This window comes from Larus michahellis, chromosome 6, assembly GCF_964199755.1.
Source record: "Larus michahellis chromosome 6, bLarMic1.1, whole genome shotgun sequence".
Taxonomy (NCBI): Eukaryota; Metazoa; Chordata; class Aves; order Charadriiformes; family Laridae; genus Larus; species Larus michahellis.
Window position 1 is genome coordinate 7,828,978 of NC_133901.1, and position 26,316 is coordinate 7,855,293.

At 42.5% G+C, this 26,316-nt stretch overlaps 1 protein-coding gene across 6 annotated transcripts; it reads right to left on the bottom strand.

Moving 5' to 3' along the window:
- Window positions 1–26,104, bottom strand: LOC141745252 (uncharacterized). Of its 6 annotated transcripts, none has more exons than XM_074592658.1 (8): window positions 26,025–26,104; window positions 25,795–25,917; window positions 14,317–14,509; window positions 10,556–10,666; window positions 8,548–8,784; window positions 6,063–6,475; window positions 1,466–1,807; window positions 1–841 (listed from the first exon to the last, which is right to left on the bottom strand). In XM_074592658.1, the coding sequence occupies exons 5-7, from the start codon at window positions 8,631–8,633 to the stop codon at window positions 1,803–1,805; spliced, it is 504 nt and encodes a 167-aa protein (XP_074448759.1). In that variant the 5' UTR covers window positions 8,634–8,784; window positions 10,556–10,666; window positions 14,317–14,509; window positions 25,795–25,917; window positions 26,025–26,104; the 3' UTR covers window positions 1–841; window positions 1,466–1,802. The 6 variants fall into 6 exon arrangements, with proteins under 6 accessions (XP_074448759.1, XP_074448760.1, XP_074448756.1 ...); XM_074592659.1 differs by lacking the exon at window positions 26,025–26,104 and adding an exon at window positions 17,555–17,633 and having other exon boundaries at window positions 25,795–25,942; XM_074592654.1 differs by lacking the exon at window positions 8,548–8,784 and adding an exon at window positions 7,234–7,465 and having other exon boundaries at window positions 242–841; window positions 1,466–1,732; window positions 26,025–26,100.
- Between the last annotated feature and the right edge of the window lie 212 nt (window positions 26,105–26,316).

Here is a 26,316-nt window from a genome sequence, read left to right on the forward strand (position 1 = left end):
GAAAATCCTATTTTATTTTACCTGAACAGTCAAGTTCACCATTGTATTTGTTCTCTCTGTTCGTTAAAGTTGGATTTTCACACGAATTAATATTATAACAAGGGAAAATCCCCACGCATTGTTGAAGCTCAGCAGCAATGCAATAAGCATCATTCTTTCAGATCAAGACGTCAAACAAGATTATAAGTACGTTTTCCCATTATCTTTTGATGGGTTAGTCTTTCATTTTTTTTCTTTTTTTGAGTAAAATTCACATTTAAACTTCAAATTATCAGCTGCTCTTCCCACCGAAGTATTAAGAAGGGGGGTCAGGAATCAGCAGCTATATTCAGTCTTGCGAAGGGAACCTGTTTCATGGGAAATCAGTGTATTCTCAGAAGGAAAGAATGGACGAAAAGAAGAAACCGGCACAATAGATGGTAAAGAAAATCCTTGTTATTCCTAATACATAGCAGACCTCGTGTTCAATAGTTTGCCTGCGTGAAAAGTTAAATGTGACCTTTGTATTTCTGCCAAGGTCGGCAAGCGCTGGTCGTGCAGGTTAAAGCCGCCTGAGGCTTGTTTTACCTTACACAGCAAAAAAATTCATTTAAGAAATCTTAAAACTTTAGGAAAAAATAAGAGGTGCGAGTCGAAATGTTCGGGCCAGCTCTGCATCACTTGAACGTTTCCCCTCCTCTGAGATCCCTCACTTGGGAATCCTTTCTTTTCAGGGTTGGAAATGCAAGTTTGTACAGATTTTGGAAGGTGCTTCCCAAGGACGTGATCCTGCCAGGGACTCTGCTCCAAGCCAGCCCTGTCCTCAATCACCTGCCTGTGCTTCAGGCCAGCATTTATCCTGCTGGAAAAAAAAAAAAAAAAGAGAACAATTCCTGTGTTTAAGTCTGTTTTCAGCACAGAGAGAAGCAGTACATGAATAAGTGACCAGTTAGGAATCTCCCAAGTTTTCTGTGCTTTTTACTACCTGTGTAAAAGTGATTTATCAAAGCGCAAACAGGAAAATGACAATTTAATGAGACGACTTTCACCATTGTAGAATTTGGATGGGACAACTTGCACGGGAAAATAATAACTTCTAAGTGCTATTGCTCAACCCTCGAGCTTGCCCCGATACAACCCAACCCCTTTTTTTAAAGTTCAGAAAAGTCTGATGAAGTGGTTATTTTTATTTTTCATGAACCTTTACACTTTCCAGTTCTGGCTGAAATCAGAAGATGATAAGATACCATGAAATACCATGACAGGACGCTACTGTGGACTGAAATAGAAGTGCCGTCACTTTTTACCTGAGAGAGATGCTTATCATCAGGTTGCAAGCCCAATTCATAGTTACAACAGATTTGGATACGCTTGCTACAAGCAAGAAAGCTGCTGCTACCTAAAGCCAATCTGAATTCAAAATTTACAAAAGCATACCTAGAGTTTCTTATGAAAAAAATGTACAGCGTTTTTATTTTCAACTCACCATCAAATTCCATGGACGTGCATCTTAATTGGAACCGGACTTCAGAAATCTGTACACGGGGGAAAAGAAAACACAGGCAGGCACTCCCGTCACTAGATGACATCAGCCCTTTGGATAATGATACTTTCATGGGTGGGTTTGTCATCGCTTCCAGAACATTTCCAAGGTTCTTCCTTTTCTTGTCCTTGGCTCTGATGAATTCCTCTTATCTGTGCCTTACAATCGTTTCCTTCTTCGCCTATTGCAATCCCATCATTTATGGCCTTCCTATTTTTAGGGAGAGGGAGTTATAACTCAGCCATAAGATTTTCCTCCAACTCAGCCATCGAACAGATTCTCAGCCTAAAAACAGTTTTAAAGAAATATTAGAGAAATTTGTGGATGTTTTAAGTTAAAATTTACTAGCTTCATAATTTTTTTTTACTTCTGTAATTCAAAGAACATACTGATTTTTTTTTTAAATGAAATCATGCAGACGAACTAAGCTGTTTTTAATAATAAATTAAAGTTGAAAATATTAGATCAAAGGTAACCTCTGGAAATCCATTTCTAGGTTGTCTCTTCTTCAGACAACACTTCACGTTTCCCTATTATGTTGCCTTTGTATTGAGATAATCAGTATTGAGGAACAGTTGGGACGAAAGCTTAGCAGCATTTATGACAAAGACCAGATAATATTTTTCCCCTTGAGCATTTCCATATGGCTCAGAAGGATGTGATATTTAGACACAGTTGGACAAATCCTGATCTGTTACCCTGTGGAAACATTCACTGATGTGCTTGAACTCCATCCCACCTGCTCCTGGACACTGCCACCTCCATCAAGTCGTTCCCCAGTGATGTGCTATTTCAAGTGCAAAGAGAGGAAACATATTTGCTCTTCCAGGACTTACTTCTCTTCATCTGAAAACTGGGGGAGCTGAGTTTTGTTTTCAGCAAAGTTCCTTCTTTATTTGTTGTATACTTAGGGGCAATCTGCAAACACTGACGTGTCCCGCTGTGCTGCCTGCCATCTGCAATAACTGTTCCCAGCTCAAAGCAGCCTTCATTTGCACCCCTGTTAGACTCAACGGGTCAGATGTACCCGTAATACACCAGCTCTCCGTCTCTCTCCTAATTAACAATATTGACAGCTTTATTGCTAGTTTCACGCAATATGGTGTTTTGATCAAACATCTTCTGGAGGAGTCGTGTCATAGTGGAAGAGTCTCAGCTCGTATTTCAACAAAGTCTAACCAGCAGGGTGACAGAGACAAGACTGAAAATCCAAGCCCTGAAGGCTACAAACTTGAAGCTATTTTATTAGTGTCCAATAATTTAAAAATAATTATCATGATTTTAAATAACTCTGATGATACAAGAAGGATTTTCCATGTGTTTGAACATTTAGAATCGTAGAACAGCCCAGGTTGGAAAGAACCTTGGAAGATCACCTGGGTCCAACCTTTCATGGGAAACAGCCTAGGTAAGATTTTCTAGCACCGTGTCCAATCGCGTCTTGAAAACCTCTAGTGATGGGGACTCTCCACCATTTAGGGATTAGCAAAAAACGATTACTAAAGTGGAGAGGTACGCTTTTAATTAGGTCTTTGAAGATAGTATCCTGTTAAAGCAATGTAATACTGTAAGGACTTGCTGAAAGTGCATCTCATACCAAAGTCAATTCCATTCAAAACCTAGAAAGAGAAAATTGAAACAAAAACTTACTGGATATATGAATCATTGTTTTCTGCTTAGATGTACAATATGGAGAGGAAAGTGTAGAATGGAATGCAAGTAGAAAAGAGTAGACCAAATTAAGTAAAACTTACGCTGATTACACGTTGCATACATGTCTAACCACGGCCCTTGGAGCAGTGAGCCTATTCCGCAGCGTGGTGCATACCATTGGTGCTGTGTACGTGCTCATTTACTAATGGCACTTACTGTAAGTACCTGTGTGTGTGTCTAGTCGACAAAATGCATTAACTTATGTAGAGAAGAAAGTTTCCTTCTTCTTATTGGTGGAGTTTTGCCATGTGTGAAAAGATAATTTTTTTCCTTGCAGTAGGAATAAGGTACAAGCTTCACTCCTACTATAGAAAAAACTAATTTTACATTGAAGTATACAAACCTACTAATTAGTTTTTAAAGTTGAAAATTATATTCTATTTCTTGATTGGTCACTTTACAGAGCAGAAAACTTGCTAATGTCTAAGAGTAGAAACACCTGTCTGTATTAATTTCCATTATTTGGATTAGACTGAGTTTAGATTTGAATTTAAAAAAAAAATCATAATGATTTCAAGTGGATAATTTGAATTCTATCCACTTTTTCACTGGAAGCACTGTACATCCTGCATTTCAGGATCATTAGGGGCTCAAGAAATGATGCATCAGAAGCTAAGGCTCGGACTGTATTGTCACAGATGCATGAATAAGAATTGTTATTTTTTTTGTCAAAAACTCAGTCATAATTTCCTTTGAACAGATCTCAACGACCTTTTCTCCATTTCATCCCATTCTCCAGTGTAGCTTCTAATGGGTTACATTAGTCATTCCATGCTAAGGTTTAGAAAGAGAGTTTCTGGAGCTAAAGCCAAAGAACACAAAAACATTCACATGCTGAGCTTAATACAAGAAAAATACAGCCCAAGGAACTTTAATAAAGAACTGCACTCCAAAATCATTATTTTTATATTTAACTAGGGCTTCATAATGTCATTAAAAATTTAGGTCAAGCACATGATGTCCAAAGGTTCTCAAGTAATACAAGGATAAAATTATCTGCCAGTAATTTATGTCCACCAGTGGGTAGCAGCAGGTAGCAGTTAATTGAAAAGTGGCTTATCTCTAATTATTCTTCCATATCCTCCTTACCAGCCATATTAGAGTGAATACACAAAAAAACATACTTAAATACTGTTGAGCCTGATGTAAAAAGAACTCTCAGAAATGGTGATACTCTTATTTTAATCCATGTTTTGCACAAGAAGCTCGGCAAAATCCTTTTTTTATGCTATATACATGATGTTTTCTGAGTTATACACAGGACTACACATTTCATGATGTTGCCCCCACAAATACAGAATTTAATTTAACTCCACCTTTTTTTATTTGTTTGTTTCTACTATTTTGCTTTCTGTGTCAGATTCCTTCTGCTTTTTCTGAAAAGCAAAAAAAAAAAAAAAAAAAAAGTGGGTTTATGGCTTGAGGTATTGCAGCTAGTTATGAGTAACTCAGAGATGCTCCACAGCCTCTAAAACTACAAACTATTCTTGGCCTTTTTGTGAATTTCTGTGGAGACTGAGGACATTTTGATCCAGCAGTAGCAGAAGCAGATGGCCCTTAGCTACAGAAGTGATACCGACACAGAGTTTCACATTTCATTATTGTGAAGTTCATGTCTAAGAAATTGCTTTTTTCCTTGTTAGGAAGAGCTATAGCTTCTCCGTAACTACACTAGCCCCAAGACCAACAGTATATCACTTCATTACAGCTGCTCCTTCGTTCACGAGGTTCGGTTCCCAGAATATACTGCCCACAACCACAACAGCATTTTAATGTTGTCTTGGTGTCTCCATGCTGGGGAGAGGTGGTGGCAGCTCTTAGGTGGCCCCTTATTTGCCAAACAAGCACAAAGAAATGATGCAGGACCTTCTCAAATAGCTAAAGACTTATGAGTGGCACACGACGCCCTTCATCTAACAAATGCTTAGAAACAAGATAGGAAAATTTTCAGCCCATTGAAGTAAGTCACGTACTTTTTTGTCTTGAAAAAGTAAAAGAATCAGCAAAATCACCAGTAAAACAAAAGGCCAGCTAAGAAAATCACTACCGAGGCCGCTCTGCTTTTCCCTGCACCAGTTATGTGAACATTATGTCTCACCCTACAAGCTGGAAGGAGGAAATTGTCTCAATTATACCAAGCGCATCTGGTTGTCTTTTCAGCATCTCTCAAAGAGGTCCTCCAGCCAGGGCTACCCCAGGAAGCCCCTCTGAGGTCCTCCCACACACCGGTGTGGCTGCAGTTGTGGCTCAGCCCTGCTGCCTGCTTTGGTGTCACCCCGAGTCCCCCTGACCTGACTCAATGCCTAATGCTGGAGCCAAAATATTACCCTGCAAAAGCAGAGATTTCCCCTCCTGTCCTGAGGGGGAGTTCCCAGAAGCACAGAATCCCAATTGAATGTGACTGTTCTTTGGTGGATCTGTTTGAACGTAACCTTTTCAAGCTAAGGACTGCTACCAGAGCTGAGCAAAACTGTTTATTCTCAAGTATAAAGTATAAAACAGCCCCAGCAGTTCAAAATGCCATTTTTCTGAGCTAACAAGTGATTAACTGAGGGTCAGAATAGCAATACCCTACTGAGATACTGCCTTCCTTGGCTTATTAGGTTCAAGTAGCTATATACATATGATTAATGTATATCCCAAAAGGAAACATCAATATGATACAAAGGACTGTGCAGACGTACCAGACACAAAACATCCTAAGCCTGAGACAGGCTTCATCAGAACATGATTTTCACCTTGATCCCTATCCCAAAGAGACTTGTCTGCCTAGCCCTAAGACTTCAAGTCTCAGCATTAAAACAAATAATATAAAATAAATAAATACTTATCATGGGCTGGGAAAAAGCAGCTACAATAGGACGTGACCTTCCCAGTGTCCCGGACAGAGCCAGGGCAAGGACAACTGTGGTCACAGGCTTGATGTGCAGGTTTCCTCTTTTCATGGCCTGATGATCCTGGCCCAAAGCAGGAGGCTGTACACAGTGGTGGTCCCCAGCCACATCTCCTGCACTACCGACATCCAGCCCTGACTCCTGTTTGGCTCCAGGGGAGCAGAGGCAGTTCAGAACATCAGCCTTGAAGCCGTCTTTCAGCTGCACCTCTACGAACAGTTGAGGTCCGTCAGCAACCAGCGACTGAAGTTGGCCCAGGGACATCATGCCCCTGACATCTGAGGGCTCACCCCAGAAATCATTTTCTTGTAGTTCACAAATACTGGGAGCACACGGGAGGTTGGCCCTGTGAACAGAACAGAAGTGAAATTAAAAACCACTTTAATGCAGGGATAATTTTTTTAGCTCTACTCTAACAAAACTTCATGGCAATGACAAAGAGGGAAAACTTTGAGACTAGAAAACAAGATCATATAATGATGCTGAGTTAGCAAGAGCATAAAGCAAAACAAGATAACTGATTTTCCAATTGCATTTAATTTGGAGAGTTTAAGACTTAAATAAAGAGAAAATTGTGGAAACTTATTGGAGCCAGAAACCATTAGTAGACTCTAACACTATATTAGTTTAAAGGGATTCCGTCAAGTGCAATTTTAGAGTTTAAAATTTTTTTCCACGTAATTAATGTCCCTGCAACATTAGTTACACTGTCTTTGAAGCTGGAAAATAGTGTTTACTTTCTTATCTTCAGTGACATTGAACTTTCCTTCATGTCTTCTATGGAGATATTACACAGCAGTCTTATATCAGTTAGAGTCTGGTTTATTTGTTTATTGGGCAACAGTGTGACCAAGGGTATTCCTTATTGCTACTTTCCTAGGAGGGGGTGTGAAGTTTTGTAACCAGACAGAGCTTCTCCTGGGTTTTAGGACACTGATAGGCAGTGAAGAAAATCATCTGGTGCCCATTAGAGACGTGAGACAACACTTTGAATGGTCTTTGTACCAAATCTCTGTTAGCACCATTGGAAAAAGGATTAATATTAATAAAATTTACCGGTACTAAACAGAAAATATTTTGAGCACGGCTGTAGAGGGTTGCTACCTGTGGAGGGAGGGACTAGTCAAAGCCCAGAGGAGCACTGCCAGCTGCTCCTCTTGTGAGCATAGCCCAGGTCTGGCTCGGCTGGGGCACAGCTCTTGCACTGGACCATCCTCCCCGATGAAACTGGGTTTGAAAAAGCATTTGGTGGGATGATGGAAAGGCCCAAAGGAACAGGACCCCCAGGGACGGCCCAATATGTCAAGCCTGTTGGCTTGCTCTTCGCACCGCAGCTCTGCAAGAGAAAGAACTGGCTTTAAAATCCCTTTCCTCCAGCAGCACCTTCGCACCGTAGAGGAGAGTCCGACCCTCTGGTCTTCCTTTCAGGGCATTAAACTCACAAAATTTCACCCAGGAGTAGGCTAGAGGGATGTAGCTCAAAATATGACAGATGCCACTCAAAAAGTGCAGAGAAATCCTCCTGGCATCAGTGGACGTTTTTAGGTGTGACACGACTAAGGTTTACCTCCTTCGGTGTCTTTGAGAGACCATAAAGATGGCTAGGCATAGATTTGTGTCAGCATAGGCACATACACACGCATAGGCATATACACCTAGGTATAAACCAATCTCTTTATAATACCGAACTCTAAGAAAGGAGCGTTATTGTTATTGTGCTCCTGAGGCGCAAGAGCCACCGCTGCCCTGGGTTTGGGTGCTGGGGGCAGACAAACACCCATCCCCATGAGCTCTGGCTGCAGGAACCAGGCTCTATTAATCGTAGCCTATAGGGCTGAAACGATGCAATAATCAACATTAGTTTCGCTTTATCGCATTGAGTGATGCTAATTTTCCTTTTATTAAGCTAACTTCACCATCACTTCAGTCCCTGGTGGGATACAGAGAATTAAGGAGCAGCTTAAAGTGCTTGATTTCAACAAGTTCCCATGAAAAGTTGCTTCGTCTGGGGAAATTCTGTTTTATTTACTGTGTGCCAGACTGGCAGGAGAGCTGCTAACTCTCCAGCTGATGGACTTAAATGCGTCCAAGCAGCAACCCGGGGGAGGTGCCAGCCAGTTTTCCAGAGTCAGGGACCCAGTCTTGTAGTTAACCATGGATATAAATAAGTTTTGCAGTAATTAGCATTCCAAATGGCATGGGGAATTTCTGCCTTTAGCATTGTGTTATCACTCTTCTGGTTTTAAAATTGCTTTGGGGAAAAATGAAGACCTCGTTATAAAAACCGCAATGTGGGAGACTAAGTTTAATTTCCTTGGTTTTGCCGTGGACTCGGAGGTCCCTTCAGTGTATGATTTAGCTGCCTTCATGAGCTGAGTATTTGTAAAATCGTGTTAACAGAAGTTTTCCTTTCCTTACCGTCTTCCCATTAGGGATATTTCATTTCCCATTACAGAATCATCGCACTGGGAGTCTCCGAAATCAGTGTAGATTTCTGCTACCATGGCACACACGAATAACCTGTGTTTATGTTGTTGGATTTAATTATTCAGACAGCAAAACAGTCTGAAAAATCCGCAGCCACTGTTAGATGCAGAAGAAAAGTGATTGCTGCTGCGCGCGCTGTGCCTGATGCACCTCAGAAGTAGCTGGGCCCTGCTGAAACAGATTATTCAAACATCAAGAATGATCCAGGAAAATTATAAGCTTATTTATACTTATGATGCTTTTACGGTACTTAAGGAATCAAAAAATGTTGTGTCATACCTTACTCCAATTTATCTGCAATAGATTTTACATCATTTATTTTATAGCATCAATTCATACAGACATCTCTCTCAAGCAAAGTTGCTTTGAGTAATTTTAAACATATTTATCCTTCCATAATCATTTATTAGACGTACCACATTTTTAGAAAGCACTCCCAATTAGAGCTTATTTTATGCTCTATGTGCAATACTTTAAATGCTGTTTGTGCCAAAAAGATCTGAGAAGTACCTACAAGCAACATATTACTGTAACAGTCCCAATTGCAGCCAGTTTATCGGCTGTCTGAGCCGCAATTCTTCCCGTGCAGGAACCATTGAAGTCAATTGGGCTCCATATGGGCTCTCTGCACTGACCTAAATCTATTCCCGTTGATGATAATGGTAAAACTCCCAGGGCCAATCCTAAGTACTTTTGAAAGTCAGTTTGTAAACACTGGCATTTTAAGGAACATTTTCCACAGGGTCATACATGGCCTTAGCATTTGCTTTGAGCTAAAACTTGGCATACGAGATTTCTTCTCCAGAGAATATTTTCCGAGCAAAACTCAAACTTAGTCTTTCCTCTGTTCTTCAAAATTGATGTTGTCAGTTTTGTGCTTTAAGTAAGAAGCAGAGTTTATTAGTTTAAGCGACTTCAAAAAGACTGGGTGAGCATCTTTAATCACACACAAAAATTACAAGTCTTCACAGAAATGACAGGCTCAAATTTTCAGCCACGCTGAGCGAATTCTCAACTGTTTCTCTTTCATATGGTCTTATTCCTACCCAAGCCTGTGGGTCCAGAGACCTTTACCTAAAATTCATATTCCACCAAAGATCAACACTTATCTTCAAGTGCTGCATCACATTCCTGATGGGCTGCATCAGGAGAAGCGTGGCCAGCAGGTTGAGGGAGATAATTCTCCCCCTCTACTCCACTCTCGTGAGACCCCACCTGGAGTACTGCGTCCAAATCCAAGAAAGATATAGACGTGCTGGAACGTGTCCAGAGAACGGCCACGAGGATGATCAGAGGGCTGGAGCACCTCTCCTATGAGGACAGACTGAGAGAGTTGGGATTGTTCAGTCTGGAGAAAAGAAGGCTCCGAGGAGACCTTATAGTGGCCTACCAGTATCTTAAGGGGACCTACAAGAAAGCTGGTGAGGGACTTTTTAGGTTGTCGGGTAATGGTAGGACTAGAGGGAATGGATTAAAACTAGAGATGGGATGATTCAAACTGGACGTTAGGAAGAAGTTCTTCACCATGAGGGTGGTGAGACACTGGAACAGGTTGCCCAGAGAGGTGATGGAAGCCCCATCCCTGGAGGTGTTCAAGGCCAGGCTGGATGGGGCTCTGAGCAACCTGGTCTGGTGGGAGGTGTCCCTGCCCAGGGCAGGGGGGTGGATCTCTTAAAGAGATCTTTAAGGTCTCTTCCAACCCTGACAATTCTATGATTCTATGATTCAAAACCTGAGACCACAAATATACCTGCCAGGATGAATGAGAAGCTTGGAGACAATTTTAGCCTGTAGAGAGTGAATATGCAAGTGGTGAAAAGAAGTCAGCCTGTGTTTTCAAAGATTTCTTCTGTTCTACTTTAGAATTCAGACATTTTAAGAAATGTAAAGATAGCTGGATCTATACAGTTATCATCATTGCAAGGTATCGCAAACACACCTTTTTTTTGTCCCATCTATAGCTTGCAAGTCCTTAGTGAGCTTCCATCTCTTCGTAGAGGCGGTGACATGCAGACTGGGTTACACTGTTGAGCGACCGCAGCTTTATTACCTGAAAGCCACGAGGTAAAGTAACAGCATTCAGTATTTGCACGTGGCTTTTATGTTTGCCCTATTTTGAAGAGAATATATCCAATGACTTACTAGTGGAAGATCCACTCATGTGAAAACAGGAATTAAATGCCTACCTCCCACTGAGAGGTGACAGCAATGGCATGTTCATCTCTGATTTATGTCTCTGGAAATCTCCCAGTTTTCCTCTTTTTTCAGTGGGGGCATTTGCAAGACACCACTTGCGAGTGTGCCCGCCACAGTACCCATACCTTGAAGACTATTAATATTGCACAGCTTGAACAGACTGATGTCAGCGTTACCTCAGCGCTCCGCTGCCTGCTCTTGCTCCAGGAAAACCTGCCAACGCTCCAGGAGCGCTCCGCTCCCCGGCTCGTCGAAAAAGCTGACTGATGAAAACATTTTACTTCTTGGTTTTGCAAAGCCCAGGGGCGCTCAGCCCAACTTCAGAGAGGAAACCACCCTTCCCCTTTTTAGTCTAGCCCCAAACGACAAATAATAATAATAATGATAATGATAAGCGACATGTTTATGTCTGCAATTGTAATCCATCACCGCAAGCTCGCTGACACGACGTGCTCCCGTGCAAGAGGTTCTTGTCCTCCCTGGAGGCTGTAGGAAAGCAGGGTAAGAGCTGATGAAAGGCTGGAGGAAAGCAGCAGTGATAAACACGCCCAAAGTATCACCAGAACCCTTTGCAGGAGAGCTTTTGCAAAGTATTATATTGAGAGCCAGGGGAAAGAGGAGGGAGGCTGAGAGGAGTTGGTCAATTCCCGCCTGCAGCTGCGTGTGAAAGGGGAGGAAGGACGGAGCAAAACGTGTTCCACCTACAGCCCTCCATCCCTACCGCAAATCAGGTTAGCAAGTTTGATTAATCAGTGAAGACTCCCACAGAATGAAATAGCCGAGTTACGGTATCCAAATATAGATACACACTTTTTGCATAAACCCCACATTTTCATAGAAAATTATTTCAGCGTCTTTGCAGCAGAATAAATTTTCAGGAAGATTCAAGTCAGAAGGGTAGCAATCCACTAAGGACTGAGAGACACAAAAGGGGCAAAAAGCATGAAGAATTTTGTCTGTTCAGTCACCCCTGACACTGTCGGGCTCCAGCCTGGCTACCGCTGCTGGCGGCGGCTCTGCCTCGCACAGAGGGGAGCGAGGTGGCCGGGAGGGAGAGAAAATGGTGCTGAACCACAGAGCTGGGCTAAAGCACTTTCAGATATCATTTCACGGAAAAAAATGCATTTTGGGAGAGGGTGAAGCTTTTGAAAGACTCAGGTAGAATTGGAAATGGGACACACTGAACTAAAGAAATGGGAAAATGCTGAAATATTTCATTTTGATTTAAAAAAAAAAAGAAAAGAAAAAAAGAAGTTTCAATTTTTCATTCCCACACAACATTGTACATCACTTCCCAGCTGCACACCTTCCCAAGCGCCACCAAAGCAAGCACGCTTTGTGCTTACGGCAGCAAACGGGGATCTCGCAGGAGCTGCGGGACGTGCTGGGGTCACGAGCCGTTCTGGACACCAGGAGCTGCTCCAGGCTGCTCAGTCACATGGAAGGATTATAAACCAGAAGCAATTATAGATTGCCCAGGGGAATGGAGAGGCACTTTTCTGCAGCACTTTCAGACAATTGCAGTAGTCACAACACTCATATTTGTCTCAACACAACCGCCAAGGGCCATACTCGTTAGTCAGTCCCTTCCCGTCTCCCAGGAGACTTGAGGAGATGGGCACTGGCCGTACATAGCTAACAGCAAATCCTCCAACAAGCTTCTTGGAACGGGGGAAGTCGGTCAGACCAGGAAAGGTGTAGGGTGGCCATTCACAGGCGCTCTGGAAAGCCTTCACTACCGCAAGGATTAGAAAAGATCCTAAATATTAAATCTGAGACTTGTACTGTGCCCAAAACAGATATATGATTGCCTTTTATTGTTTGCCTTTAATAACAACAACAATTTTATTTAGCAACAACTGATTCTGCATTCCCCAAACTTTAAGCCCTTGTATAAAGTCAGGGTTGTGTATCTCAATACGTCAAGCAATGGGCAGTCTGATCCCTGGCAGCGCTTAAAGTCCAAGATACTGCCTTCACTAGCCGCAGTCCCCCTAGGAGAGGTGATGATAGAGATGACCATGATGACCTTCCATTTCTCGCCCCAAAACAGCCTGTCAGCTCGCGCCTGAAGGTGCTGCAGCAAATGAAGAGATCGACTCCTCCATCAGCAGACACAAACATCAGCGCAGGGAACACCCTCGACTCCACTAAGACACACGGCAGCAATTTTCTTTCAACAAAACCAGAGGACAAGAACTACAGGGCCTCTAGTAAAAATGCAACAAAGTCAGCAAAAGGCACTGAAAAGGCCCGAAAATTAAAAGGTTAAAGTTCAGCCTACCCTCAAAAGTCCATTTTTCCTGAGTCTGCTACTCAGATCATAGCTTAGATTAGTAAAAAAAAAAAAACCAAGCCGTGTATGTACCTCACTTTTCCAAAATGCTCAACCCTCGGCAAGTGCAATCCTGCTGTTAACTAAATATTCTTCAAATAAACTCCAGGACATCATGAGGTCTTATATTTTTCATTCTTTTGGGCTAGTATATTAATGGTAATGGTAGGTCTACATGTGTGCCCTGTGTGAATATCCGATTGGATGAAAAATTCAAAAACATTGTCATTCTACTGGTATTTAAAATCCACTATTTTCTCCCTGGCTTATGAAAATAATTTTCATTAAGGGGAGTTATACTGCTAGGAGCACTTGGCTTCCAGAAAGAACTATAATTTAAAGCTGATTCTGCAAGCAATCTCATTGCAAGAGCACATCTGGAGCGTTTTTAAATGTGCTGAGTGCTGACATAATTAAATAGCCTCTGAAACCGTTCATTCAGTCTCTACAGCTGGGATGCCGCGAGACGGGCATGTAGCTTGTTCTATCACTCATAAAACAGGATTGTTTGATCTCATCTCAGCTAAGCTGACAAGGAAGAGAGGGAAGAAATGAAAGAACTCTGCTTTTCCCTTGATTTTTAAAACTGAAGGGACAACCTGCATCTTTGATGCGCCGAATACTTTGTTTTGTCAGATGGCGGCTGCTGTAAAATAGGAAATCTCTTTTTCTGAGAAAAGAGAGGAAAAATGAAAAGAAATAGGGAAAAAGGGAAGAAAAATGAAATGCAAAGCAGGTAAAATACAATTTGAAACACCAGGAAAAATAAGACGCCTCCTGTGAGGATCATGTCCCACTGCCATGATGACTAACCCACCACCATCAACATAAAGCCAACTTCTCTGCGACACCCCTAAATAAAATTTAAAATAATACATACCTGAGAACAGCCAAGAAGGGGGAAAATTAATTTGCTTATTTTATGCTTTCGCTGCAACAGTTCTCTGCATTTATTATACAGCATTACACAGGTATAACTCCATAACTTCAAAATTATTTCTAATGCAACTATTTCTGTAGTATACTGTGAGTTATAGGAATATTGGGAGGCGAACTGAGAGCGGGCTTCCCTTCTCAAACCGAATAAGGACTGATTCTTTCCACGAAGAGCTTATTTATACAGCTTGTTATAAACTACCTTATAAACAGGCCCATTCTCATCAACTTACCTCATTAATCCTGGCTTGTTAATTAATTCCCCTGTTCCTCAGAGCATAGTTACCCAACCTATTGGCTTTGGGAAATGGTTTTCCTTCTAGCACCAGCCCTCACTCCTGGTTTGGGTCCCTCTCTGGCGTTGGGGGCTGCACGAGGGAGAAGGCAGCATCCAGCCTCGCAGGACTCCCTGGCCTCGTTTCCCCTCTGTAAAAAAGAAATCTGTATTTATTAGTGAGGAAAAGCATCCAAACACCTCGACTCTGCAAATGTGCCCGTGCTCACCTCTATAAGGAATCAACGCAGCATCAAGATTGGCACGCTTACATTTAAACATACATAGTTGTCTTTCTGGAACCAGGGCCTAAACTGAGTAACAAATTCCATACACAAACTTGAGGTCTTCATATGAAATCCAGACCCACAGGAGAACCCCATGAGCCAGGATTTTCATTATGTATTCAAAACTTAACGCAACCTCAGGCTTTAGCAAAATGGTGAAGAACGATACTGCTGCTGTTTAAAAAACATCCCTTTCTGCTAGTGAAGCATTAGTATGAAGTAAAGTCATTGGTATGTTTAGGATGCTGTAGTCAAAACTAAGATAAAGCCTGGTAGAAAGCACTGGAGGAAAAGCTAAAAAGTAAAGCAAAAAATGAAATTTTCCACTTTTGTGTTTGGCAAAAGCCAGCAAAATATAACTAGCTATCTCTGAGCACCCCGTACGAAAATAAAACACCCCAACAAAAAAGCTTCTGTGCTGTGGTTTCGTTGGAAAAATCTTCGTCAAACTTTGCTCGCGCCGGTTCGGCTGCCGGCTGCCACCCTCCCAGCGTGCCCAAGCAGGCGATGCAGGCAGGAGACACCCACGCCCCGGGGCGGCCAATTTCCCCCCCAGAAAACCCTTCACCCAGGAAAACAAACAACCCGGGACAGGTGTTAACTACCGTCCCTGTGGCGCATTTCGGGTACCGAGGTGATTAACACGGTATAAAACCTGGAAACAGCCGACGCTGCAGCTGAACCGTGAGCCTCGGAGGGGAGATGATTTCAGCGTCAGCGTGAAGCCGAGCAAATAGCGGTACCCAGGAGTGATGAGGTAGGTTCAAAACTCAAGCATCAAAGATAAAGCAGGGGTGAAAGTCCCCGGAGGACGAAAAATCAAGATGTATACAACCTTTGTCAAGCAGAAGACAGCGAGTCCCACCTACCTCTATGGAGAAGGTCTGCTTCCAAGCATTTAAATTACTTTAATGATAATCCTGATGCATATTCACCTGCTGCTAAGCTATTGTACGCCAGGCATTGAAGAAACATTTGTTTAAAACTAATCTGCAGTTTATTTCTTAGAGTTACATAAATTCACTAAGTCGTTGGTCTGGCATATCTTAAAATAAAAATAAAAAAGCAGATTGCAATTTATAGATAAATTTGCAGTAAAATTCAGAGAGCGTAGCAGACCATAGGGGCTGTTAAAAGACTTGCATCTCCAGGGCATATCAAGCCTGATTGTACATTAAAAGAAGTGACTAGAAAAGTTAGAAGAAGGTAAACAATTTTTACAAAAACAGCTGTTTTGTCATTTCTACCAGTCTTTGGTAAACACAGAAGAGCTGAATCACTAGGTGCCAAACACCAGCGCTGAGCAGGCTGCGAGCGCGCGGCAGATTGCAAATACCAAGCGATTTGCTTTTTTCTGCACCATTGCCACCTAAGCTGATCATGAAAAAGAATTAATAATTAAGGGTAATTATCTGACTGAACACTTTTTAATATGCTGAACTCAGGCCCACGTTGTTTATGAACAGCTTATGGCTCTTCCTCTCCGCAGCGTGCTGCTTCCCCAGGCGGGAAGGCGAGGGGAGGGGAACGGCAGGCAGGGGGGGAGGAAGGAATGGCATATGCTAACCTTATCATTTTGACTTGTTTTGACTGGACACTTAATCTTACCTCTCGTGAATGCCACATTCTTCTTCTCCATATGCCACTTTCCCTTGGCTGCTCACCAGCCCTGAATGCCAGAGGTTACAGGAACGGAAAAAACACTTACTTCCTAATTAAAGAGTCATTTGGCAATGTGTGCTGTAATTTTACTGCCTTGGTTCTTTCCTTCCTATATACGGCTAGACTGGCAATGACTCTTGCTAAATAAAATCTCAACAAAGGAATGACAAACCTGTTAAAATAAAACTTTGATTTGTGACCTTTATACTAAAAAGATTCCCCTCTCTCTCCAGCTTTGTTATTAAAAAAACATGCGCTGTGAAAGGTTAAGAGATTGGAAATAGACACCTTGAATAGCGCTCCTCAGCGAAATACCTTAGGACATGCCAGGGAGGATCAAGCAGTATTGACTGGGGTCCAGGTGGAGAGTTTCTCACAAAGCCTCAGCATCCTGGTAAATAGCTTTGCTCAAAACACTCTGCTGACTTTGCCATCCTGGGGCTCCAGCCACCACTTCAGAAGTGCGAGGAAGACAAAAAAACTCAGGAAAACAAGTTTTAGCTAGGTTACTTCAGTTGACATGCCAGCTGATGCATCCTAACAGGGATGCACAAAGAGATGTGCCGCCCACGACTGCTCTCCTACCCTTGCTCGTAGAGCGATGGGGTTTTGAGAAAGCACGTTGGAAAGAGTCTGACCAGCTGAATATCGCCCCAACAAAGGCTGCTGACTTGGTGCAGTATTGACCAAGCATTACTGCATTCACCAATACAGTAGTCACCAAAAAACAGCGATCCTAGGCATAAATTGATCTGGAAGGCACGTAGAGATGTCTTGGTTTTATGAGACCCAACAACCACACAGGGTGAACTTGCACGGCCAGGCCTGCGGTACGTGCAGGCTGACATGTCTCTGCAGTCTAGGTAACAAACACAGATCCCAAATTTCTGACATCATTTCTCAGACCAAGTGCCCACACAGAGGACTCCCGGGTGTTTCAGCTATGAGCTGCTAAAATTTTCTGTGCGTCACTGTCAAAATTTCAACGTTCCATTTTGCATCAGTTTTTACGTGGCTTTGGCAGCCTAAGTGTCTTTTCCACGACTGTTTCAGACGGCCTCACTTTTCTCATCAGAACCCACAAAAGCCGCGTGAGCTACATGAGCGCACAGCTCTAATACCGATTATTTGTCACAGAAACAACTAGCTGCAGCTGCACATTTGTAGGCAAATCCTTCTATGTGTTAAGTGAGATAACAGGCTGGGATGTATGTACATTTTATACCCGAGTTCTTAGAAAACATTTACCATCGATCTGTGCGCAGTCTAGGCCTCCTCTGCTATCTTCTGTTGCCTTTCTGCTATTTTTCCTTTCCATCTCTGTGTCCTGTAGGTAGGTGTAATCAAGTTAAATGCGATACTTATATCTCTTGCCCAGCAATCTGGCTTTTGCTATCTGTTAAAGGATTTGTACACTTCACAAATAAAGTCAATTATTATTTCAAAAGTATCTTTTAACATGTGACATATAATAAGAGCTATTATATTGCTATCTCAAGTCGCAAAACACTATAACCCAGCTTTATTTCCATTCTCTTTACTTATACATATATCACGTATGCCCTCTATCAAATGAAAAATACTTTTAGATAAGGGGGGGGAAAAAACACCAAGAAAAAACCCAAGTAACTTCTGCTACTTATGCCATCGTACATTGCTTCCTAGTACAGAGAATTTCCAATATCGGAGCAATAATTTCAGACCAAATTGGACTAGTGGGGTCACCAATCCTCTTTAAGAGGCACCGTTTCCCAGGAGGGGGGCAGGAGGTTCTATTATGCTCTGTCTCTGGTTAAGCGTTGTGTAAATTATGTGATAAAAGCAGATGGTAGTACTCTTTCTAGATATGGTTGGAAAAATTGGGCTTGCTTAGAATAGTCCCTGGGGCCTTTTCTTGGAGCATTCCTCTACAAAGAGAAACAATTATTTTACTTTTGGCTGCTATTGTCTCCTGCTGAGGGAATACATGTACAGCAATGATGAACTCTGCGAAGGGTGAAATGAATATTGCTGCTGTTTCAGTATATATTTAGTGCTGAAGAGTTTTGGCTCCCATGGACCTGGCAGGACTCTGCGTGCTGTAATCACACACTGGCTTGAGTTTGCTTAAAAGCGATGCTCTATGCTGTCACCTGGCTGGAAGGAACCGGGGCAAAGAGCCGCTCGGCAATGAAACCCTTCACAACAGGATATGCCAAACACACTATTTTACACCACCTCGGGTGACACTAGCAATTTATTTTCTAACCTTTATTAGTAAATTGTTCTGACCGGTGCCGAGCTCAATTACATGCCATCAGGCCCTACTAGCGTGGTTTAGCGCTACTCTGCATTTACCGATACGGTTTCCAAGCTTAGCACGTAGCAATCTTGCGTCTGTCCACAATGTGCATGGGGTGTCTTAATAAGCCAAAAGCATCCTCTGCATAAGGTTGACCCAGCCCCCCTAAAATGCGTAGGATTCTTTCTGGTGGCTCTGATGTGAGGTCGGTCTGCCCTGAAATTAGTGTATCCTTCAAGGACCGAGCTGCACAGAGGTGTTCCTTGGTTTTGTGTGAGATCACAGACTAAAGCCCCAGACTTCAACCAAATGAAGCCAAACAATATCAAATAAAGTTAACGATGGAAGCCCACCAGCCACAAAGGAGTGGAAGAACAGGCAGGAGCTGTACTTGCAATAATAATCATGGCTCTGAATCCAGAAGAAGGATAATTCACACTCAATTTGGACTTACCAAAACTTCAGTTTAGTCAAGGAAGATTCAAGGACTGGTTGCGAGCACCTGCCTGTTAGTCCTGCCAGGACTGTTTCATGGATTTGCTTCTGCAACTGGGCCGCTGTGTCATTAACCTTACTATTTCAACATTTTTCCTGATATCCCACTTATCCCTGAGTGACTGCAGTCCATGCCACCTCCTCAACTGTGAGCAGCTTGTTATGTAAAATGCAGCCACCTTTGTATAATTGAAGTTTCCTATAATATTCTACCTTAGGCTTCAAGATTGTTCTAATATTCTGGTTTAGATTTCTTTTTCACCGGCCCCAAGTCATTTAAACTTTTAAGTATAGGTCACGTTTTCCAGTGCTTGATCATTCTTGTGCCTCACTTCTGGACCCTCCAGTTCATTCACTTCTTTATTAAATCGAGATGCTCAAAGCTGGTGTAAGGTGTCTAACGCTGCTCCAGCTCTCACCTCCCCAGTGCCAAGCCAAGCAGAAGGACTGCTTAGCCTCTCCGATAGCCGAGCTCCTCATTAATGCACTCAGGATGTCAGTCACTTTATCAAGCCACTGACGCTGATGATTCCACCAGAAGCCCTACACCTTTTTCTGAAAAACTGCTGTCTGGCAAGTTGCGGCTTTTTCCTGAATTTGAAGGTATTTGGAAGGCCAGCAGTCTACAACTTGCAAACAAGGAGTTTGCAAGGATTTGTCCTAAAAAAGTCAGTCACTGATTTGAGAGAATGAGGCTATTTAAGGATATTATTATTATTATTATGTGTGGATTGATGGGAGTTAAAACAGCGCATGAAGAAAACCAGCTGGAAATGCAAGAGAGCATCTCCCATGCAGCAGTTATCCTCCACTGTCAGCAGTCTCCCGCTGAGACTATAAATGAGATCTCTGCCCCGGAAACAAGTGAGGATCCAGGTCCCATCTCCACAGAAAACACAAGTTACAGTGGCGGGTGGGAGACACCCACCAGTCAGCCAGCCCTGGGATCCCCAGAGATATGAGGATCCAAAAGTGGGACCGCAGTAGATGGGTCCCAAACCTACCCAGCAAAGCAACAATTCTGCTCAGCTGTCCAGGCACGAGAAATGGAATAATTCTGCCAAAGACAGTCAAAAAGTGACTTTTTGACATAAGGACCACCAGTGAAGATGCCAGATCACAGATGGTGTTACCCTAATCATGCCATACAAGAGCCTGGCTTCATGTGGGAACACAAGTGTCTTAGAAGTAAAGGTGTCAGTTAACCATAGACCAGAGTCCCTGTGGCTTTTCCAGATATAGATGATGAAGACACTCTGGAAAACAAACAGCACATGAAGAAGTTGCCCTAGTATACGACCATCTCATCTATTCTGCCACCACCTCTTTTTCCATGAGCCCCATCACTCCGTAGGAGGGGGACAGTACCTATCTAGTGGTATAGATGGTGTTATCTAATAAATGTACATTTGGTGTGCCTGGAGATTCATAGCAAAAGTTGTAGTTTTAGTCCAGTAAATGGCTCTCTGGATCTACTTTGAACAAAACAAACAAAAAAAACAAAACAAAAAACCCACACCATCCTCTGCCCAGAGCACCGTTCTTCATTTCACAACCTTTTGAAGAATATGGCATTTCTTTGGGGCTGGGTAACTTTCTTCTTTCCCATATTTAAGGCAGAGTTGAGGGTTTTTTCCTGATATTTTTCATTATATTCCTCAAAGAAAGGATGTCTAAATTAAGCACTTTTTCTAAGCAAATTATCATAGTACCCAGTACTAAAAAGACACTGATCACAAACAGTAGCTCACTGGCTTGATTAGGTACAGAGTTCAAAAAACAACATAAAACTCAGCTATATATTTTCTAGAATTTCCAGAAACCTGCCGTCTGGCCAGAAGCCCTCTTCAAACTTCATTTATATCAACACACGATGACCTGCTCATCTCAATCAAGTCTACCCTTAAAATTATACTCAAATGACTCATGATAACCCACAATTTCTGTTTGTTATATCAGGTCTCTTCTTTAGCTGTACAAACACTGACACTCTTCCAGCTCTCATCTTTTGCCTGGCTCTCTTGGTTTGTAATCGACACCCTTGTGCTTTGATGCTGTTCACGTCCTTTCCTTTTACAGGCGCACTGAATCCCATTAAAATTCCCCCGTAGTAGTTCATCCCTCTTTATCTGTTTTTCATGAAGCTGGGCTAGCATTCTTTCAGGGCGAATAAGAAAGTAAAGAAGGAGAGCACTATATACCATTTACCACATACTTTTAAAGAAGCTTCTAAAACAGATGTAAAATAATTATCAACAACAACATTTTTCTACTCAGCTTAGAGGTGATCATACTATTTGGTAATCTGCACGATTACTCTTAAGACTTCTTTATTAACATATGCCTCTCATCAAAAGGGTTTCTTTCACTGTATTTGACTTATACAAGAATATATGCACAAGGCTTGTCACTCACCCAGTGTATCATAATCAGTATCTTTTAAACGTCATGATCACGAAGCACACAGCTTCTTGAGCCCGAATCACACAATAATTTCGCTGAACGGGACCTCTGGAGATGACCTAGACCCCATGCTCACAGCAGCTCCACTACAATAAAATCAGGTTTCTCAAATCAGGTAACATGGCCTTACCACGGACATGGTCCTGCCGAAGCAGAGACTGACAGTGCCAAGGGCTTCTACAGATGACCTCAACCTTGCTCCATAGGTACCGCTCTCATTATCTTACTTTCCTGGTTTGAGGTAAAAAAGAACCAACTTTCTGTTCAGTGATTTTACTTCTCAGCTAGGCCTCTTCTAACTCTCTGAAATTAACAGCGTGTTGTGTCTAAAGCGATTCGTTCAGAGTGGTAACGCAGTTTGTGCCAAGGGATGGTATGCAGCGAGGCTCTTGCTTATACTTATTGTTATAACAACCAAGGTCAGCTAATTTTGTTATTTGCCCCAGTGGAGGGTCAGAAGCGGAAAAGCACAGAGGGGTCCCACCTAAGCAGAGAAGTGGACAGGACAGGTGACCAAAAATTGACCAACAGGGATACTCTATCCCATCTGCCCCATGCTCAGTATAAAACTTGAGGGATCAACAGGTCAACTCTCTTCCTTCAATGGCTGACATCTGAGGAGGACCCTGTCTGTTCATCCCAGTCGGTGTGTTCCTGACTCCAACTCTGGAACCCGGTTCCCACCCCTCGCTGAGTCCAGCCTGGGACTTCCCCAGTGCCTGCCGGTGACATCATCCTGGAAGCTTAATAAGGTTTTGTATATACTGTATCTATTTCATTATTTTCCTTTTTATTTTATTCTTAATATTTTATTAAAGTAGTTCAATTTCTTCTAAACTCATATATCTCTCTTTATCTCTCCTCCTCCTCTCTGCGTGTGAGAGGCTGGGGGGGAGCATCTGTCAATGGCCATTGGCCGATTTGGCCAAAACCAGGACGCTTCCCAACTGGACACGCTGTTATCCTCAGATGGATATAGCCACTTCCGTACTTTTTATTTGCTGTAGCAGCATCAAGGACTGAGGTATGGTCCTGTGGCGTTTGTAGGACTTTTAGCTCTGTGTTCTAGGCTGCTGCGTTATCAGCTTGTCATAATTTTTAATGAATTTTAAAATAAACATGTATTCACTAGCTTCATAAAATTAGTGTTAGAAAACTCAGTAAAGCTTACCTGGAAATCTGTTCTTTGTTTTTCTGTTATTGCTTATCACACTTCCCTCATAATAGAAAAGCTTCTCTGGAGCACATACCTTTCCATTCAAATGCAACTAATTCTGATCAGGTATGCACCGATTTACGTGCTCCTGGGTGCTGATTAGATAGAAGAGTAATCTGGTTTGAATTAAATGCGTAGATTACATTGCACTATTTCACGCCATTCATCACATTAGGAAATGAAAAGAACTGCTTTACAAGAAACAGAATCATTAAATGAAACACGCAGTGCTACGAAATGCTTCAAGTCTATCTGAGATACTGCTAGGACAATCTATGACCTAAACAATTATTACGTCTATTTTCTTGCCTATATTCCCTTCACTGAGGTAGAAGTCATAGCAATTAATAAGGATAAAGATGAAGTAATTTGGAAAAGAGGGAGGCAGCTCCCCAAAACCATTGAAATTAAAGATAGGATGCTGTTATGCTTGAAAATATCTTTGATTGCTTTGTTATTACCCTTGAAAACTGCTGTTAGCCTCAGGATTTGTTGTGCTTCCTATGTCAAGCATAGGGGATGCTGCAGCTCTGCAGCTGGGTGCTGTGCTGACTCCCAGGCATCGGGGACGGGATGGCAATAAAGCTCAGCTAAAGTCTCGGTCCGGTCCCACTGCTCCAAACGAAACTGGAAACTGCTATTACATTGCACCACCGGGCACCCTGGGCATTTGCCTCCCAAAGAATAACTCCTCTCAGCTTTCTGGGAATGAAAAAAAAATAAGGCTCGAATCTCTAACAACCTGCCTAAGCTTTTGTCATACTTGCCATGATCTAGACTCCCAGGAAAACAAATTCTTTCTGAGCTCATAGCCCTCAGTCACAATCTCAATGATTTAATTAAAAAGGAAAAGTTTCCTTCTACAGCCAGAAGGCAGCCGAAAGTATTGGACAGTTAACAAGAGGAGAAAAACAGCTCAAGGATATTGTTAAAAACATGTGGGTAAGAAAAAATGCAAATAATTTCACAAGTTTTGCTAGAAGGAGACCAGACCAAATACTGAATTTTAAACCAGGTCCAAATCAGAAGCTACTTTCCTTGAGTTTAACCTGTGTTAGAAAGGGTCTTTTTGCCATGCTCTTTGAGCTACAGCCGGAAGCACCACCTCCAAAATACTAACAGCATTTTCAACATTCACATGTGCAAATTGTGCAAAAAGTGCACTGTTTTTAGGAAAAAGAGCACATCCTTCTGGGATCCAAACCCAGGTTTTTGGGCTCATGCATCTAAAACTTCACGTACTTATCGGGAGCAAACAGAACCACCTGAAGCTTGTCTGCCTCTGCAAGGAGGTAGACAAGATTCAACCATTATATTCCAGAGCCTGCTTTCTGCTTTTGTCCTTCTCGCTACACGAGGGGGAAAAAATTGGGTTTACAGCTCTCGTGGAGAGTGCCGCAGTGACGGTGAGAGAGAGGTGTCCTGAGCCAAATTCAACAACTGAAACACCTGAGCCACTCGCACATTTCTTTGTCAAGCAGGGACCTCTTCTTCTCGTACAAATAGAGGAGAAAATAAAGGGAATAACTTGAGCTTTGATTCAGCTGAAGGAATAAACACCCCGTTTACTCTGGAGCTGAGTGAAGCAGGTTGCCTTTGTGTTAGTCTGAACTCGTAACACCAATTATGACTGGAGTACACTCATTACTCTTCCTGAATGCTGGAAAGCGTAAAAGAAAATCTGGTTTTTAACCCTTTAATACACAACTGATGCCAACAGCCTAATCTCACCAGTGATTTCACCAAACCGATTCCCAAAGGCCTCTTGGGCTGGGATGTTTATGGATTCAGGTCAGGAGAGACCGACCAGCGGACAGATGCTCTCGCTAGAAGCCCACTATTATATTAATTTTTTTTAGTAAATAAACCTTTAAAACCCTTCTGTGCCTAGGCAGGTTATAACAGCGTTAAGTGCAGCAGTTAGTTTTTAAGATTCTTTAAAAATTTATAAGTTGTCAAAAATTAATAAATAAGAAGATGTTTAATTTTCTTTTGGTACAGACTACGTGGCTTTGTCTCCTCATGTTTCTAAGGCTGAAGGGGGAGAAGATTGCCTTTCCTTAACCATATGTAGAGTTAATTAACCAGGGACATTTAGTGATTCTTTGTCATTCAGGATAATTAACTAGGCTGGCACAGAGGCAGTGTTTGCACAGGTTGTCTTTTCTTGAGTTGCTCACTTAGGGGCACTTTTGTGTGTGCGTGTTTTTGTGGGTTTTGGTTCTGGGTTGGTTATTTTGGGGTTTTTTTTTTAAAGAGATCATCAGTTTTACCCTGATTTAAAACATAAGAATCTCATCTGATTACCAGGAATTATTAGAAGTGATCGTTAGCAGCTCCGCGACACCCTGAGTCAGCCCCCTTCACACCTGAGGGTCGTACCTTCCAGGCAGGCTGATCGATGTGCTACTGTCCCTTACAGCCTTTCACCTCTCCCTTAATCGTCTCAGTCTCAATCATCTTGATAACCTCTCTTCATTCTCATTAAAGACAGAAAATATATTAGCCAAGTACATCAGCCCCCTTGACTTACATAATTATTCTTCTTTCCTATTTGTAGTGAAAACCTACCAATTCTCCAGGCTTTTCTTCCCAGCCGCTTTTTCTGGATCTCTTTCACTTTGCTTCCTCCTGTCATGCCAGTGTAGTGCTTTCTGCTTCTGCTCAAGTTTACCTGCGTGCTTTTTTTGGTACCTTCCTTTCAGTCTCCTCTGAGACACTGCAGCCAACCCCATGACAAACTCATAATTTCAAAAAACGTTTCCTGATATTTTCAGCATTCGGAGCCACCCCGCGTGGCCTGAAAGCACTCAAACCGCCATGACTCATATACAGTCCACGGGAGCCAAACATTGAGAAACTGGAAGAATTTTGTACAATTGCTGTAAAATCAGGACAAAGTAGAGAACGAGACCACCTCCGGAAGCGCTGGAGATAGCCCAGTCACGGGTGGAGTGTTTTTTCTCCTCAGTCACAACTATTGCCATTTGCCCCATATTCTGTACAGCTGCTGGGCACCTATACCGCACTTACCTTCACAGGCCAACATCGGCTTGGGCGTGCTTCTGATCAACGCGATCCTTGCATACAACGGGCGCCAAAACGTGCTTCTGCTGTAAATCAGGACTTCCCAAGGATCAGTCTCCATGGAGATGCCTGAAACAGATTATTTTCTGCTAGTGAGCATTCAAACTTGTTAGCGCATATGAGCACCGCACAATGGATGAGGACCTGGCCAGAACCAAACGAGGTTTCATAATTACCTTTGGAGGATGAATTCCTCTGGCAATCCTCGCCCCTCAATGCACACACAGCTTCATCTCCCTGGGAGACTCCCTGGGGTGGGAATGCCCTTCGAAGAAAGCTAATGTGAGATGGAGCTGGATGTGTGGCTGACCAGTAACCGACGCTTGAAAACTGGTACGTTCCTGAATTTGCTCATTTCTTTTTAACCCCAAATGCCATAAACGCTGGCAACATAAATCATCTTTACGTTGGCTTGTGGGAAGGTGGTAATCCACAAAGCTAGCACTCATCTCTGCAGAAATGAAATAG

Excerpts from the sequence above, each read along its gene's own strand:
- LOC141745252 (XM_074592654.1), bottom strand. Across the intron at positions 6,476-7,233 it reads ACTAGTCCCTCCCTCCACAG|GGCCAACCTCCCGTGTGCTC; the intron begins GTAGCAACCCTC and ends TTCTGTTCACAG.